The sequence below is a fragment of the Phalacrocorax aristotelis genome, chromosome 13, assembly GCF_949628215.1.
Source record: "Phalacrocorax aristotelis chromosome 13, bGulAri2.1, whole genome shotgun sequence".
In the NCBI taxonomy this organism is placed as follows: Eukaryota; Metazoa; Chordata; class Aves; order Suliformes; family Phalacrocoracidae; genus Phalacrocorax; species Phalacrocorax aristotelis.
In genome coordinates, this window is record NC_134288.1 from 7896748 (window position 1) to 7911764 (window position 15017).

Here is a 15017-nt window from a genome sequence, read left to right on the forward strand (position 1 = left end):
GAGGCAGGGCGGGAGCGACGTGGCGCTGCGCGGCCCCGCTCCGGCCGCCGGACCCCGCTCCGCTCCGCTCCGCCCCGCCCCGCGCCCGCCGCCGCCGCCGCCGAGCGCCGGGGGTCGGCCCCGCCGCGCCATGGGTGAGTGCTGGGGGGGCCGGGGGGGCGGGCGGCGGAGGGGGGCGGCGAGCCCCTCTCGGGAAGGGGCAGCGGGCTGGGAACGGGCGCGTCCGGCTCCGGGGAAAAGTTTCCACAAAAAAGAAAAATTTTTTTTCAACTTTTCCCAAAGGCTGAAACGGCACCTCCCCCCACCCCAACCCCCTTTCTTTCTATTTTTAAGCACTCTCAGCAGCAAACGCAGCAAAGGTAAAGAGCCAAGTAATGTCCCGTGGCACAGCTCCTAGGGGCGTCAGCCCAGGAGCGCACCCCGGGCGGAGCGGGCTGCGGCGGGAGCGGGGCGCGGGCGCTGCGCTGCGGTGCGGGGCTCAAGCGGCGGCGCCGGCGGGCGTTGCTGCGTGCGCCGAGGGACAGCGGTTCAAAAGTCAGCCCGGTCTCGGCGAGGTCAGCAGCACCGGCTACCTCTCGGTCCCGGAGCAGGGCCCGCCGACCAGGTTTTGCCGTAGGCAGGGGATCAGTCGCCTGGCACAGCCGCGAGACCCACCAAACTTTCTGTCCTCATGTGAAGATCTGAAGAGCGCTCAAGTTCCCCAGCTACCTCAGAACAGACTGCATACAAAGCTGGATTTCAATCAGAGTTCATAAACTATTACTGCTCATCAAGTTAACAAGAAATACAGCAAAATCTGATGGATTCAGCTGTGGTATTTACAGCCGGGCTGTCTGTATCTAATTGAGTTTGTGGCTTGAAACTAATGGCATGCCCACTTCATGCAAAGCCTTTTGTTCTCAGTGAGCAAATATTTTTCCTAATTATCTGCATAACATGTACAAGGAGTGATAAAAGCAGTGCAGGTAGTCACACAGAGCGTGGTGGGAGAGAGACTGGTGTGTAGCTGGGATGGCATAAGTTACACAAATGAAACACAGAGGCTCATGGAATAAATACAAATATAAAAATAACCATCACTGACAAATAACCTTTACTGCTAGCTGTAATAAAAGGCCGAATAGAGACGCTTCCTATTAAACACAGCTTGTGAGGGGAAAAAAGCCTTTAGGCAGGGTGAGGAAAGTTTTCCGTGGTCTGGTGGTTGTGTCCACATTCTTTCCACATACAGTCTACTGAAACTGTGAATATTTCTAATTAAACAAAGCCAATGTGAGAATATAGATAGCAGTATGGGCTGGAAACCAGCGCAAACCTTTAAGCTAATGAACTTTACAGGTGTCTTCAAAATTGTAACTGGAGGGGGGAGGTCACTGTCACTGCTGTTCCCCAGAGGTCCCTACATCAGTGCTGGTTCTCATGCCACGTGTGGTCCCCCCTGCCATAACATGACTAACGGTTCACACGTGGTCACCCTTTCATCCTCTCCCCAGGGCAAGAAGCATGTGCAGCAAGCACCTTGGGTTTGTAGCGTTGTTTGGGGCAAGTTGGTTTGGATTTGGTTTGCTTTTGCTGTTGTTTTTTCTTACATTAGCTAAACTTACTTGCTAAACTTGCATGCTCAGCTATATGGGAAGGGCAAGGTCAAAGAATCGCTTCTTGTATTTGGGGCAGGCAACAGTGAGCTTTTCAGCTCGCGATGAAGTTTGTTCTGTAGTGCTGGACCAGCCTGAGAAGGTTGTGCCTGGCTCAGGGATCCTGGGTGCTGTGTGCTGTCGAAGGAGAGATGAAGAAATCAGGGCCACCCCCACAAAGTCATGCTGAGAGTGCAAGATTAACGAGGAGACACAAACTTTTGCAAGCAGTTTTTTTAACCTCAAGGTAGGAAATGAGAATGCAGAGCCTGCAGTGAGAGCTGATGGTGCCACATGCACTGAAACATGAAGATGATAAAGCAGAACAATTCAGAACCAGAATGCAGAACCTGCGTTTCCTGCCCAGAACAGGTTTTCTAATTAGAATCAAGGGAGACCACAGAGGATCCCCCCATACAACTCTAGGTACTACAAATCACTGTCCTGCACTTAAATATAAGTCTTAACTTCGTTAACAAAGTCCTTTTATCACAGTCCTACACCCCAAATGAGTGCCCCTGCAGTTAGTGGAAGTGTGTGCAGGCCTGGTAGGTTGTGTGAAAATCTACAAGCGCCTCTCTACATATGACCTAGTGACCTATGAGGAAATTCACCATCATGGCTTTGCAGATGGAAAACTTTGGGTATCTTGGGAGAGCTTTTTCCAGCTTGTGCATGCAGATCGCTTATTAGCACCAGAAAACTGAACCTAGCATTGCTTGCTTGTTTTCTAGGTCGTGCACTGCCGGTCCTCCTCTTGTCTGCAATGGTCTCTCTCCTGGGCGGGCTAATATTTGGATATGAGCTGGGGATTATCTCCGGTGCACTGCTGCAGTTGCAGATAGACTTTCACCTTAGCTGCTTCAAGCAAGAAGTTCTCGTGAGCGCCCTCCTTATCGGAGCTCTCCTTGCCTCTCTGGTTGGGGGGATCCTCATTGACCGCCATGGACGGCGGAGAGCAATCCTGGTCAGCAACTTGGTCCTGCTGCTTGGCAGCGTTATTCTCACATTGGCGAGGTCATTTATAGGGCTGGTCATTGGGCGCACGACCGTGGGCTTTGCCATTTCTGTCTCCTCCATGGCCTGCTGCATCTATGTCTCGGAAATGGTAGCTGCTCATCAGCGAGGGCTGCTGGTGTCTCTCTACGAAGCGGGCATCACCATAGGCATCCTACTGTCCTATGCGCTGAATTACATATTTGCAGATATGGATGAGGGATGGAGGTACATGTTTGGGCTGGCCATTGCCCCAACAGCCGTGCAGTTCCTCAGCATCCTCTTTCTCCCAGTGAACCCTGTTAAATTAAGCTTGTGGGACTCAGACTGTCAGAAAGGCCTCATTCAATTGCAGGACACTGAGGACAGAGCAGCAGCGAAGCAGGAACCCTATAAGGAGAAGCATTACTCATTTCTTGACCTTTTCAGGACCAGAGACAACATGAGAAGGCGGACTCTGGTGGGCCTGGGACTGGTGCTCTTCCAGCAGTTCACTGGGCAGCCCAATGTGCTGGGCTATGCCTCCAAAATCTTCCACTCGGTGGGGTTCCAGAGCAACTCCTCAGCGATTCTGGCCTCTGTTGGGCTGGGGGCAATAAAGGTGGTGGCAACGCTCGTTGCAATGGCCTTTGCAGACAAGGCTGGCAGGAGGGTGCTACTCATGGCTGGCTGCGTGGTGATGGCCATCTCCGTCACCACCATTGGTCTCACCAGCCGCATTGCTCCGCTGGCCATGGCCAGGGACTGCAAAGCAGCCGCAGACCCCAATGCATCCCACAGCCTCACCCAGCACCCCCTGACGTCCATCTCCTCCCAGCCTGCTCTATCACCCATCCCACCAGCTTTAGGTGCTGGCAAAAGTCAGGCAGGCCCTGAGTTTGCTGCCACAAGGAGCCTTACAAAAGCTTTTGCCGGTACTCAAAGCAAAGAGAGTGTTCCCAATTCTTCCTTCACTCAGAAAAGGGGCTTGGTAGGTCAGGCCAGAGGAAGGACAGTGGGAAGCACTGTCTCTCCTTTCGGTGGTGCTCCCTGGGCAGAACATATGGTTTTAAATTGGATTATGCTGCTGAGCATGATGGCTTTCGTGAGCGCCTTCTCAATTGGATTTGGACCAAGTAAGTATGGTGTTTATATATCCTTGCACTAACCCAGAGAATAAAACTTAGGCTGATCTTTACAGTCTGCCTGAAATGTTCATTATGTATCTGCTTTACCAAGCAGGTCAGTGTCTGGGAACTAGAAATTTATCCCTTCAGCCCACTGAATAATTTTCTGGCATCTCAGCTCTGTCAGCTGTAGGGGCGGTGCAGCACTAGAATAACTTTCTCTTCCATGCTATCACTACCCTTGTAATGTTTTTTTTTCTGTCAAGCTCATTGCAAAATCAGAGCATCCCACAAGCACTACCTAATCTTCCTAGCACCTGATGAGGAGGAAGATAGAGGGCTGAGGACAGAGGGACTGACAGGCTTCTGTGTGATGAAGAAAGTCAGTGGCAGGACTGGAAGTGGAAACTCCTTGGAAGCTTCTCAGTATCAGTTGCTCTTTTTTTCTGAAATCATTATTTATTCATCAGATGAGAATATATATTAGTTCATGCTTCCATGTGAGCTCTAGTGTTTTCTGTCATATATCGCTTTAAATGCTTTGATGGGAGAACCTCACTCAAGGGAAAACAGAAGTGCACAGCAAGTCTCATGGGTTTGATGGTGTCCCTGTAAGTCATTTCAAGCAAAAGAACCCTGGGATAGGAGAAACTACTTTAAGATATATATTGCTTTAATTCTGATTTTGCCCAAAGGTCACATTGTCTCCCTAATCCTACCCCTTTCTCATTTCTTTACGAAGAACACGTCCTGACAGTAGGTATGCCAGATCTTTTCCATCTCCCCTGAATGGAACTGCCAACTCCTTTGCTTTCTTCTTTGCCCCTGGACCTGTTCACTGGTATTTCATTCCTCCATGGAGTGCTGAACGTGGGAGTTTTGAAGCATTGTGCTGTGCCCTGACTCTGAGGTCAATGAGTGTTTGACCACCAGCAGCAGGTGCTGGGTGAAACCAGAGTTTATAAACCCCTGCTGAAATCTTCCTTGCCCATTTCCCAGATAAATTGCTTAACACCTACAACTGTCTTTCTGATCTCTCTAATCGGTGCAGTGACCTGGCTGGTCCTCAGTGAGATCTACCCTGCTGGGATAAGAGGAAGAGCCTTTGCCTTCTGTAACAGCTTTAACTGGGCTGCCAATTTACTGATCAGCCTCTCCTTCCTGGACCTTATTGGTAAGTGGCCATCCCCCATCCCTCCATCTCCCACAGCTGGTTAGGGAAGGTGGCCATCACAAGCTGTTTGGAGATGGCATTTTGAACCCTGGGGAGTTTGTGCTGGAATAGGTGTGACCCTGGTGCCTCTGAGAGCAGAGAAAACGAGGTACCAGCAACACTGCTCTGAGCCCCTCTGCCACCCATTTCGTAAAAATCATCCCTCGCCCACTGGGCTGCACTGTAATACTGCAGTATCAGGAAATCATGGAGTTTGCAGCTTTCGTGCTGAAAGCTTCACAACATTTCTTGCTAGCAGAGCTCTCGGCTGTGGCGCTCAGGGTCACTGCTCGCCCCTGGAGCTCGGCTTGGATTTGTTTAGCCTGGAGAAGAGAAGACTGCGGGGGAATTTCATAAATACCTATAAATATCTAAAGGGTGGGTGTCAGGACAATGGGACTATGCTCTTTTCAATAGTGCCCAATGACAGGACAAGGGGCAATGGGCATAATTTGGAACATAGGAAGTTCCACGTCAATATGAGAAAAAAGTTATTTCCTGTGCAGGTGCCAGAGCAGGGGCACAGGCTGCCCAGGGAGGCTGTGGAGTCCCTTCCCTGGAGACATTCAAACCCCGCCTGGACATGGTCTTGTGCACCCTGCCCTGGTTGTCCCTGTTCAAGCACAGGGGTTGGACATGGTGATCTCCAGAGGTCCCTTCCAGCCCCTGCCATTCTGTGATTCTGTGACTCTGTACCTTCTCCGTCCCTCTGTGGTGCTGCTGGCAAAGCCTGGTGTGTACCATCCTTCTCCCTTGCTGATTCCTGGTCAAGACCTCACAGACAAGGAGCTTTCCCTGCCTATTTGAGGGCTTCTCAAAATAAAATGACCCTGTCAGGCACCAATGACCACCTCACAGTAAACAACCAACTTCGTTTTTATCCCACAATGTGACCCATCTCTGATGGACACTTCATGCACTTGAATCTCTCTGCAGATGCCATTGGTTTCTCCTCAATGTTCCTTCTCTATGGACTGATAGGAGTGATGGCTGTTATATTCATTTACCTTTTTGTTCCTGAAACAAAAGGACAGTCCTTAGAGGAGATAGACCAGCAGTTCTCCAGGAAACGGTACGTGTGCTGTTGTACAGTGGGAGTGCTGGCTTTGGGTGCTTCACACCAGCAGTCCCTGAGGTCTATGGCACTGGGCAGCTCAGGGCTGTTGCAAAGTCTTGTCAGTGCCACTGAGAATATCTCAGGTTTGTGCAGGCCTATGGGATGGGTGTGGGTGCTGCAGCGTGGCTCATCAGCGGGTCACTGCACTGAGCCTTGCGGCTGAGCTGCTGGAGGGCAGTAGTGACACTCGGGAGGAAAAGGGCTAAAAACCAGGGTTTGTGGGCAAGGGGAGGAGAGCAGGACCAGAGCATGGCACAGGCAGGTCCCTAGAATAATCCTGGACTGGATCCTTCTCCTTTGGGGCAGAGACATCTCCTGGCATAACACATGCTAGAGGCTCTCACCAGGTAATTTCCATGCAAAGCCTGAAATTCTGGCTGGGCTAGGGAAGATCGAGCAGTATTTGTGCAATTCTGGTTGTGAAGAAGGGGGCTGAGCAAGGCTCACCGGAGCAGAGGGAGGTTGTGCAGCCGTACGATGGCAAGGGTCAGGAGCACACACCCTGAGGGAGGGTAGCTGGGGAGGGGTGACTGTTGTAAACCTGTGCCTGGCTCCCTGCGAGCAGCAGCTGCTGCAGCTGACCTTCGCCATTGCCCAGCAGGGTGTGGGAAGGAAACGTGTTTAAGCACAGACGTGGAAGAGGAGCAAGCTGCGCACACGCCCAGTACCACAGAGTGGAGCATGTCAGCAGCACGTAAAACCAACGACATGCCCACAGCATCGCCCTGAGGAGGGGAGCAGGCTGTGCCATCAGGACAGTTCTTTTCCATGACCTTTAACTGGTGACCTCTGATCAGAGACAGTTCTCACTGCAGCGCCTTAGATCTTGGGACATGCCTATAGCTGTCCTTTGGGTCCTTGGAGGATTGTAGGTCCCAGGCGGGGAACATGTCCATCCTTTGATATCTTCTCTTTTTCATGGTTTGTATCTCCTATCATTTATGAGCTTAATGGTTTTGTACACAGGAATTAAAGCACAATTTTTGCTGACAGTGCTCTCCATCTGGGCAGTTCATTTGTGAGCAAGGTGTAGTATTTTCTAGCTCTTTGAAATACTAGATGCTTTACAGAGGGGACAGTAGTGCAGGAGGAGTGTGTCAAGCACGCGGCAGCATTCATTAATGTTGTCACCTTTTGTAACATCTGTGTAGGAGCCTGGAGTCTTAGATGGAAGCTAATGCAGCTTAACACCCTGTTTCGGTGGAGGCAGAATGAGTGCTAGCTCACAGGCTGCTCACCTGTGAGATCAGCCAAGGCCCATGCTAAATGAGTATAGAAGTACATCTCACGCATGTGTTTGGCTGCTCTTTTTTTGTACACAGAGCTTGTTTTGCATTCATGACCAGGGTTTGAATGTACAAAAAATGCATGCAATAGTCTGGTACCTTCTACAGACTTTCCACCTCTTAAAATTGTATGTTCTTTGATTAATTCACCCCTCCTCCTCACACATACACATTGTAAAAAAACCACTCTATTAACACCACACTCAATACCCAAACCTTGTGAGAGAGGAGGAGCTGGTGTCCTGCGGGACAGCCAGCCTTGCCTCTTTTGAACCCCTGAAGGAACAAAGTCCCAAAGCTTAGGGTTTTCCCCTGGAAATGCAGCTCCTTGGGGACCAGTGATGGCTACACTGGGCCACCTGGTTGGCACCACAGGGACAAAGGATGTGGCCATGTCACTCAAACCTGTCTCAAAGAGAAGCCACAAAAACACTGGAAAATTATCTGTCCTTGGCTGTAATTCAGTCCGTGGCAGTCGGATGTCTGCCATGGAAGTATTTTTCTCTTCCCAATGAGCGATGGGGGTTACCCATGACCTTCCTCACCCACCTTGGCCTCCCTACTGCACCTCTGCTGCAGCTGGAATTTGGTGGTTTTGAAGTCCTTCATCACTGCAGATGCTGTAACCTCAAGACACACAAGGACACCTGTAAAACAGAAAACTGATGCTCACGTCATAGAACCAGAGAATGGTTTGGGTTGGAAGGAACCTTTAGAGGCCATCTAGTCCAACCCCCTGCAGTGAGCAGGGACAGCTTCAACTAGATCAGGGTGCTCAGAGCCCCAACCAACATGGCCTTGAATGCTTCTGGGGACGGGGCCTCCACAACCTCTCTGGGCAGCCAGTTCCAGAGCTTCACCACCCTCATAGTAAAAAATTTTTTCCTTCTATCCAGTCTAAATCTACCCTCCTTTAGTTTAAAACCGTTACCCCTTGTCCTGTCACAGCAGGCCTTGCTAAAGGGGTTGCCCCCATCCTTCCTGTAGTCCCCTTTTAAATTCTGGCAGGCTGCAATAAGGTCTCCCCGCAGCTGTCTCTTCTCCAGGCTGAAGAACCCCAACTCTCTCGTCCTGTCCTTGCAGGAGAGGTGCTCCAGCCCTCGGATCATTTTTGTGGCCTCCTCTGGACCTGCTCCGACGGGTCCATGTCCTTCTTGTGCTGAGGACCCCAGAGCTGGAGGCAGCACTGCAGGTGGGGTCTCACCAGAGCGGAGCAGAGGGGCAGAATCCCCTCCCTTGCCGTGCTGGCCACACTTGATGCAGCGCAGGATATGGTTGGCTTTCTGGGCTGCAAGCGCACGTTGCCGGCTCATGTCCAGCTTTTCATCCACCGTCTTCCTGCCAAGGAGCCAGTGAATACTGAGCTGTGTGGGGGTAACTCTGATTTATGGGGAAAAAAAGTGCCGGTGCTGTCCTAGGAGTTAAAATCAGCCTCCAGATTACGGCTGCAGGCTGTGGCCGTTGGTAAGAGGGTCGTATATTCACCAGGGGATCCCTGGTCGCGACGGGCAGGGGGCGGCGGGGGGGGTTGTGTTTGGTTGGAGGGAGGGTACCGCGGAGGAGCAGCAGAGCTCAAGAGCGGCTTTTCTTTACGGGCTGTAAGCGTTTGCCGGCCGGCCCAGCCGCGGCGGGGGGCACCGGGGGCGGGCCGGGGGTGCCGGGCGCGGGGGTGCACCGCGCCGGGCCCGCCGCGAGGGGACACCCCGGCACCGCCGCACGGCCCTTCGCAGCCCTGCAAGGGGGAGCGCTGCTCGGGCCCCTGCTGCACCCCTTGCTGCGAGTCCGCCCTGGCACCGGTGTGTCACCCTGGGGAGGGAGACAGGCAGACGGACACACACCCGTGAACAACATCTCAGCCCACCTCACCTCCTCGGATGCAACGTCTGAGCCTGAGGGACCCCCCCGCCCCGCAGAGCAGGGGTGTCACTGCCCCCTCCACGCTGCGCCTCTGGGCTTGATGGAACCCAGAAAGGAGGGAGGTGGGGAATTCAGGGGCACCCCTGCATGGGGGTGGGCAGGCAGATGGGGCTGCCCTGGGGAGCCAGGGGAAGGGGAGGTAATGGAGACCCTTGGCCCTCACAAAGGGACGGAGTGGGCCCAGGTCGGGGGCTGGCTGCTGGGGCAGCAAGCAAGGCTCACTGGGTTGGGAGCAGGGGGGCAAGTTGGCTCTGGAGACAGCAAACAGGGCTACCACCATTGCCAGGCTCTGTGGGTGATGTTTCAGAAAGCCCTAAGTTAGCTTGTGGTAAGGTGGATTAATAAACCCAGGGCAAGAGGGCTGTCCTTCCAGCTTTCTTCACAAAAACATGTTACAAATTTCCAAACCCAACAGCTCCAGCCCATGAGGCAGAAGGAATCTGCAAGGGGCTGCCCAGCTCATTACACAGAGCACACCGTGTTTGGGTGTCTGTGCTTGCACAGAATGCAAGGCGATGGGAGAGGAGGTGCTGGGAGAGCCTCGGGGATGCTGCGGAGCAAAGTCCCACCTCTGCTCTTGTAGCCCTTGTGATGAGGGGGTGTTCGCACCTGGGAAGGCCTTCCTGCTAGGGAGACAGCTCTGAACCTGCCCGCTGGCGTCACAGGGTCCTGCACCTCCATCGCAGCAGAGCTGCGCTGCTGGCACTGAAAAATGGGAAAAGCCATAAAGGAGAGCTTAAATGAGAAGCTGAAGAAAAGTTGGTGTAGAAATTCAGACTTGCACTCGTTATGAGGAGGATGTGGCCAGTATCTAGGGAAAGAGCAGCAGGAAAATAAATGATGCAGCTGCAATAAATAAGGTGAGTTTGACTGTGAATAGTACCAGCAGTCCCACAGGAACATTATCAAGCAACCAAATAAGGGCAAAACTTAGATATGCTTCTGTCCCTATACCAGAAACTTAAAGAAATAAGATAATGCCAGGCTTTCTAATCACCTTGAGCGACAACCAGTACAGATTTCTTAAGATGGGAGATCCCAGACTCCAATAGGAAAAATGTAGAGCCAGGACTATGTTACTGACCCCTGACCAGGATAAAGGTAATGGTCAGCAAATATAAAATTAGATTAGAGAAACTAGTCGGTTAGGTGATCCATCAGGAAGAAAAAAAGCAGCTTTGGGTACAATAACGAGTCTCCTGGACCAAGCAGTGCTGGAAGCAACAAGGAGGGCTGCTGCTCTGGGTTTGGTGGGAAGCAGTGCACAAGACCTGCTTCACAAGGTGTTTGTGGGAGAGCTGTTCTCTGCTAGTGACCACAAAACAACCAATTTAATGCTGTAGTGGGAGAAAGCACACCAAATAAATCCAGCGTGTGGCTCTACAATTTCAAGAAAGGGAACTATGAAAAAATAAGGTGATTAGTCAATAACAACAAAACGAAAGGAACAGACAGAAAGCAAGGAGCCTGCAAGCAGTCTGGAGGTGATTAAAAAATGCTCTATTAAAGCCCAAGTAAAACATGTGCCACAACTCAAAAAGAACTAAGAGGTCCTAAAAAACACCCTGCCTGACTCACTGCTAAGGTTAAGGAGGTATCACAGGGAGAAGGTCAGTGTTTTAAAAGTAGAAAGGTTTCCCACATGAGGAAAAAAGGAAAACCCATAAAACATAGCAAGTAAAGTGTAGACAGAAAATTAAAAGAGCTAAAAGAGACCATGAAGATCTCCTTGCAAAGATCTTTAAAATAAAAGTTTCTTTAAATATATCAGAAATAAGAGGCTGGCTAGGGAGCCATTGCTCAATACAAAGGTGCAATAGGGTACCGAGAAGGATAAGGCACAAGAAGGCAGCTCAGGCAGGACTGTGTGTTGGTCTTCACTGCTGCAGGTATGTGGGAGATCCTCACACCCAGTTCATTCTTTGTAGCCTGTATGTTAGAGGAACTAGATCACTGTGGCTTTACAAACAGGTACTGTACCGGAGGACTGACAGGTTGCTAGTGTAGCTCCCATCTACAAACCAAGCTCTGGAAGGGGACCCTGGGACCTGCAGGGGTGAGTGTCACCTCTGTCCTTGCTGGGGCGGTCAGGTCTGTACCAGCAGTGAGCACATGGGCAGACAGGCAGGTGGGAAAGAGCCAGCAGACGTGGCTGCTGAAGAGGGAAATCTTGCCTTGCCAGTGTGCTGGGACTCTAGGAAAATACCAGTGTGCACATGGGTAAGGAGAACCCAACAGACAGAACAGATGGACATCTTCAAAAAGATTTTGGCAAAATTATTTTTTAAAAATTACATTGCCATGGGGTTGAAGCAGCAGTCCTTTCATGGATTGAAACCTAGTTAAAAGATACGAATAGCTTGTAGGTAGCAAAGTGCAGGGTTTAACAGACAGTCCTCATTTGAGGACAAGTGAGATTTAGCAGCGGGGTTGCCCAAGAATCCCTGCTGGGTCTGGTTTTATTCAATATCTTCATTTGTGGCGTTGGGAAGGGAATGAACAGCAAAATCGCCTGGTTTGTGGATGATGCTAAACTCTTTTGGGAAATAAAATGTTTTGCCACTGACAAAGGGCTCCAGAAGAACCTTGCATAAGTAAGGCAGTGGGCAAAAAGGGCAGCTGAGATGGATGTGCAAGGGAAAGCTGCAGGCTGGTGCCAGAGGCCTCTGGAAGATGCCTAGGGTTAGCGTGGATTGGAGGAGTCCTCGACGGGCTGATCTAGCTCCCTCCATCATCGTCTAACTGGGCAAACGTGTCCCCACTCTAAATTTGTGACCCATTAATGTAGCAACAGGCTGTTTCTCTTTTCTTTCCCCTGAGGCTGAGATCTCATAAGACTAGAGGATACAGAAATGCTTGAGGCAGTGATAAATCTTCTTTAGTGAGCTTTTATTTCCTTTTCTTTCACAATATTTTCTTTAGTTTCCTAGCCAAATTTTTTCTAAGGAAAGATTTCTGACTTCCTTTGAGCCACAGCTCAACATCTGTCCACATTGGGGGCTGAAGTAATACACTGTTAAGGGGTTTTGATGTCAAGCCCAAAACCCCACCAGGGATTTATGCAGCTCTCCCCTTTCCTCCTTCCTCCTCTTCAAACAGTCTTTCATTTGCTCTCACTAATTGTGCTGTCATGCCTTTCTTTTTTCCCCCAGTTGTGCAGACAGCCTTTCATGCAGACAGGTTTCGGTGACAGATGCCTGTGCCATGAGCTTTCCGAGGAGGCGGGTTGCGCTGCAGAGCGTGCGCACCGTCTGAACGCGCCGAGCCGTGCTGAAATGATCCAGGCACCCATCCAACCCAGGGACGGATTAGGCAGTGGCTTCCCTGCCCCCCCGCCTCCCCCCCAGATTGCTGCTGGATATTCACTGCCGGTCGGGAGAGCCCCGCCAGCCCCAGCCCACCCACAGACACCACTTGGTCCTCTAAGTGGGCAGGAAAAGATTAGCTGAGCATCTCTGGGGAAATGGAAGGGGAGAGTCTTCAGGAGGATTTGGGCTGGGTACAAGGACACTGCAAAGCCTGGGGTCCCGGGGGGGTGGCTGTGGGTAAAGGGAGCACAGCCAGGATGGGGAGGATTGCACAGGGTTGAACAGAGCCATTCTGGGCTGTGCCCCCTTCCTCGGGCACACACAGCCAGAGCCATATGGTGGGTGTGAAGATCAATGCTTTTGATGACTTACATGAAATTGTGAAACAGGGCTTGAGGCTGGGGACTCTGTAAATCAACCTGCTCAAATGGAAACTTGCTCTCAGGCCTTTCCAACAAAAGAATGATACTTTTGAGCAGCTACCAGATCTGCAGGCATCTGGGACACAACCAGAAGCTAATCCTAGAGAGGCTCAAAGCTTGAATTTCCTCAAAGTTGTGTTTGTGCCCAGGGAAGACTTTGTAATTGGCACAAAGTCTGGGATATAGCAAGTGGGGATGTGCACAGCTCAAGTACGTAGGTGATCCTTATACTGTTATCTCTGTTTTCCAGCTCTTCTTTTGGTCAGAGGATAGGCAGGACAGTGAAGGACTAGTGCTGATTATTGGCCAGTTCACAGAGAGCTCCTCAGACCGGGCTGGGTGCCCAATTTGGGGACCACTGCAGAACTGCCTGGGTCCTCTGCTGCCCCTTTTCCACCCAGTGGCGTTGGCAGGAGGAGTCCTGGCAGCCCTGTACCCCCTGCATCCCTCCCTCCGGGTGCTCCCCTGGGTCCCCATCTCCTCCCTGCTGCAAAGGAAATAGCTGCAAAAGCCACTGCCCTGGGGTCTGTACTATGGGATCAATACTATGCCAGAGCCAGAGCAGGAGGTGAACTAGATGTTTATCCCTTTACCTGATTAGGATTTTTTTCTTGTGTTTTAAATGCCTGTCGCAAAGGTCTGCAAGAGAGACAGAGAAGCATTTTATCCATCCAGGGTCTGCAGACCCACACAGGGACGAGCTGGGAGGTGGCAGGGTCACAGGCACTCAGCACTCAATTGCAGGAGGTTTTAAGTGAAGTTACAGTGCACTGTCAGGGTGGACTTTTAAAAAGCACTGACAAGCCACCCCCCACTCTTAACGTGTGCTCCTGTAGCGTGCAGTGGTCAAAATCTGAATGATGTAAGAAATAAGTACAAACCTTGGCTTTTTATTGCTCATCCAGACCGAATTCAGAAACCGGCTTGTACACAGGTGGTGTGAAGTTTGAGGGGCAGGGTGTACCATCATCGAGTCTTTGAGTTCCAGCTGTGGTAACGTGATCTAGGTGACAGAATGAAAACAGAGGAAAGTGTCAGTCCCTGCTGCAAATGCTCCCACAACTCGGAGGAATGTGGGGATGGGGGTCCATGTCACTCTTGTGCATGTGAAGGCAGCAAGCTCAAGGACTGGATCCCTCTTAGTCTCTGCTCGGGGGGATACAGGGCTGGATGAAAGGAGCCAGGATACATGAAATACGATAACTGGAAAAAATACAAACCAGAAGATGGGCTGTTTAATGCACTACAGACCCAGCAAAACAACCAGAGCCGAACAAAAAACATTCCCCCTATAGGAACAAAGATACCGTCTGGATCCAGGGAGAACCTGAATGGAGAAGGGTGTGTTGAGACATGCTTTGTTAGCTTGTGTGTCTCCAGGCACTGCATGGATCAGACCCAAGCCCACTGTGTGGCAGGGGCTTTCTCCTTTCACTGCATCTCTCCTGTCCTCTCTGAGGTGCTCCTTCCAGCACAAGCACCCTCCCTCAAGCTTGCCGTGTTTGGTTATGTCTTGCAATCTCATTATTCCTGCTCTGCCTGGCCTTCTTGCTACTGCTTCCGCCTCTGCCCTCAGCCCCCCCAGCCCTGAGGTCTTCCCTCCACTTGTTAAATTAGCAGAAGGAGAGTTACGGTCACTTTTAATCCTAGGAGTAAAGCAGGGACAGAAAAGTAAGGTCCCCCAAACACTAGGATGCTGGTGGTCTGCAGGGCAAGTTGCTCTGATAGGTCATCCACCTAGAACAGCCTGTGACAAAAATCCTGTATGGAGATGATACCTTGGAATGGGCTGGGAGTGAGACCTCAAGTGCAGTACTGGGCAAGGCAGAAACCATTGCTCTGTCCCTGGGCCTACCGGGACAAATTCAGCTTCTGGATAAGCAGGAATCACATAATCAAAGGTAATCAAATAATTACCTTTACTGGGGTGTTTTTCCAGTTGTCTCCAGGTACTGAGCTGAGCTCTCCCCGACGGGAATCATTTCCTCCTTGCCATGTTGGCAGGAGCTGCAAGGAGC

At 51.2% G+C, this 15017-nt stretch overlaps 1 protein-coding gene across 1 annotated transcript; it reads left to right on the forward strand.

Moving 5' to 3' along the window:
* On the forward strand, positions 1-7058 carry SLC2A10 (solute carrier family 2 member 10). The gene is made up of 5 exons (XM_075108672.1): positions 1-134; positions 2369-3745; positions 4788-4910; positions 5886-6021; positions 6668-7058. Exons 1-5 carry the CDS (start codon positions 131-133, stop codon positions 6762-6764), a joined length of 1737 nt encoding a protein of 578 aa, XP_074964773.1. The 5' UTR covers positions 1-130; the 3' UTR covers positions 6765-7058.
* Positions 7059-15017: the final 7959 nt, after the last annotated feature.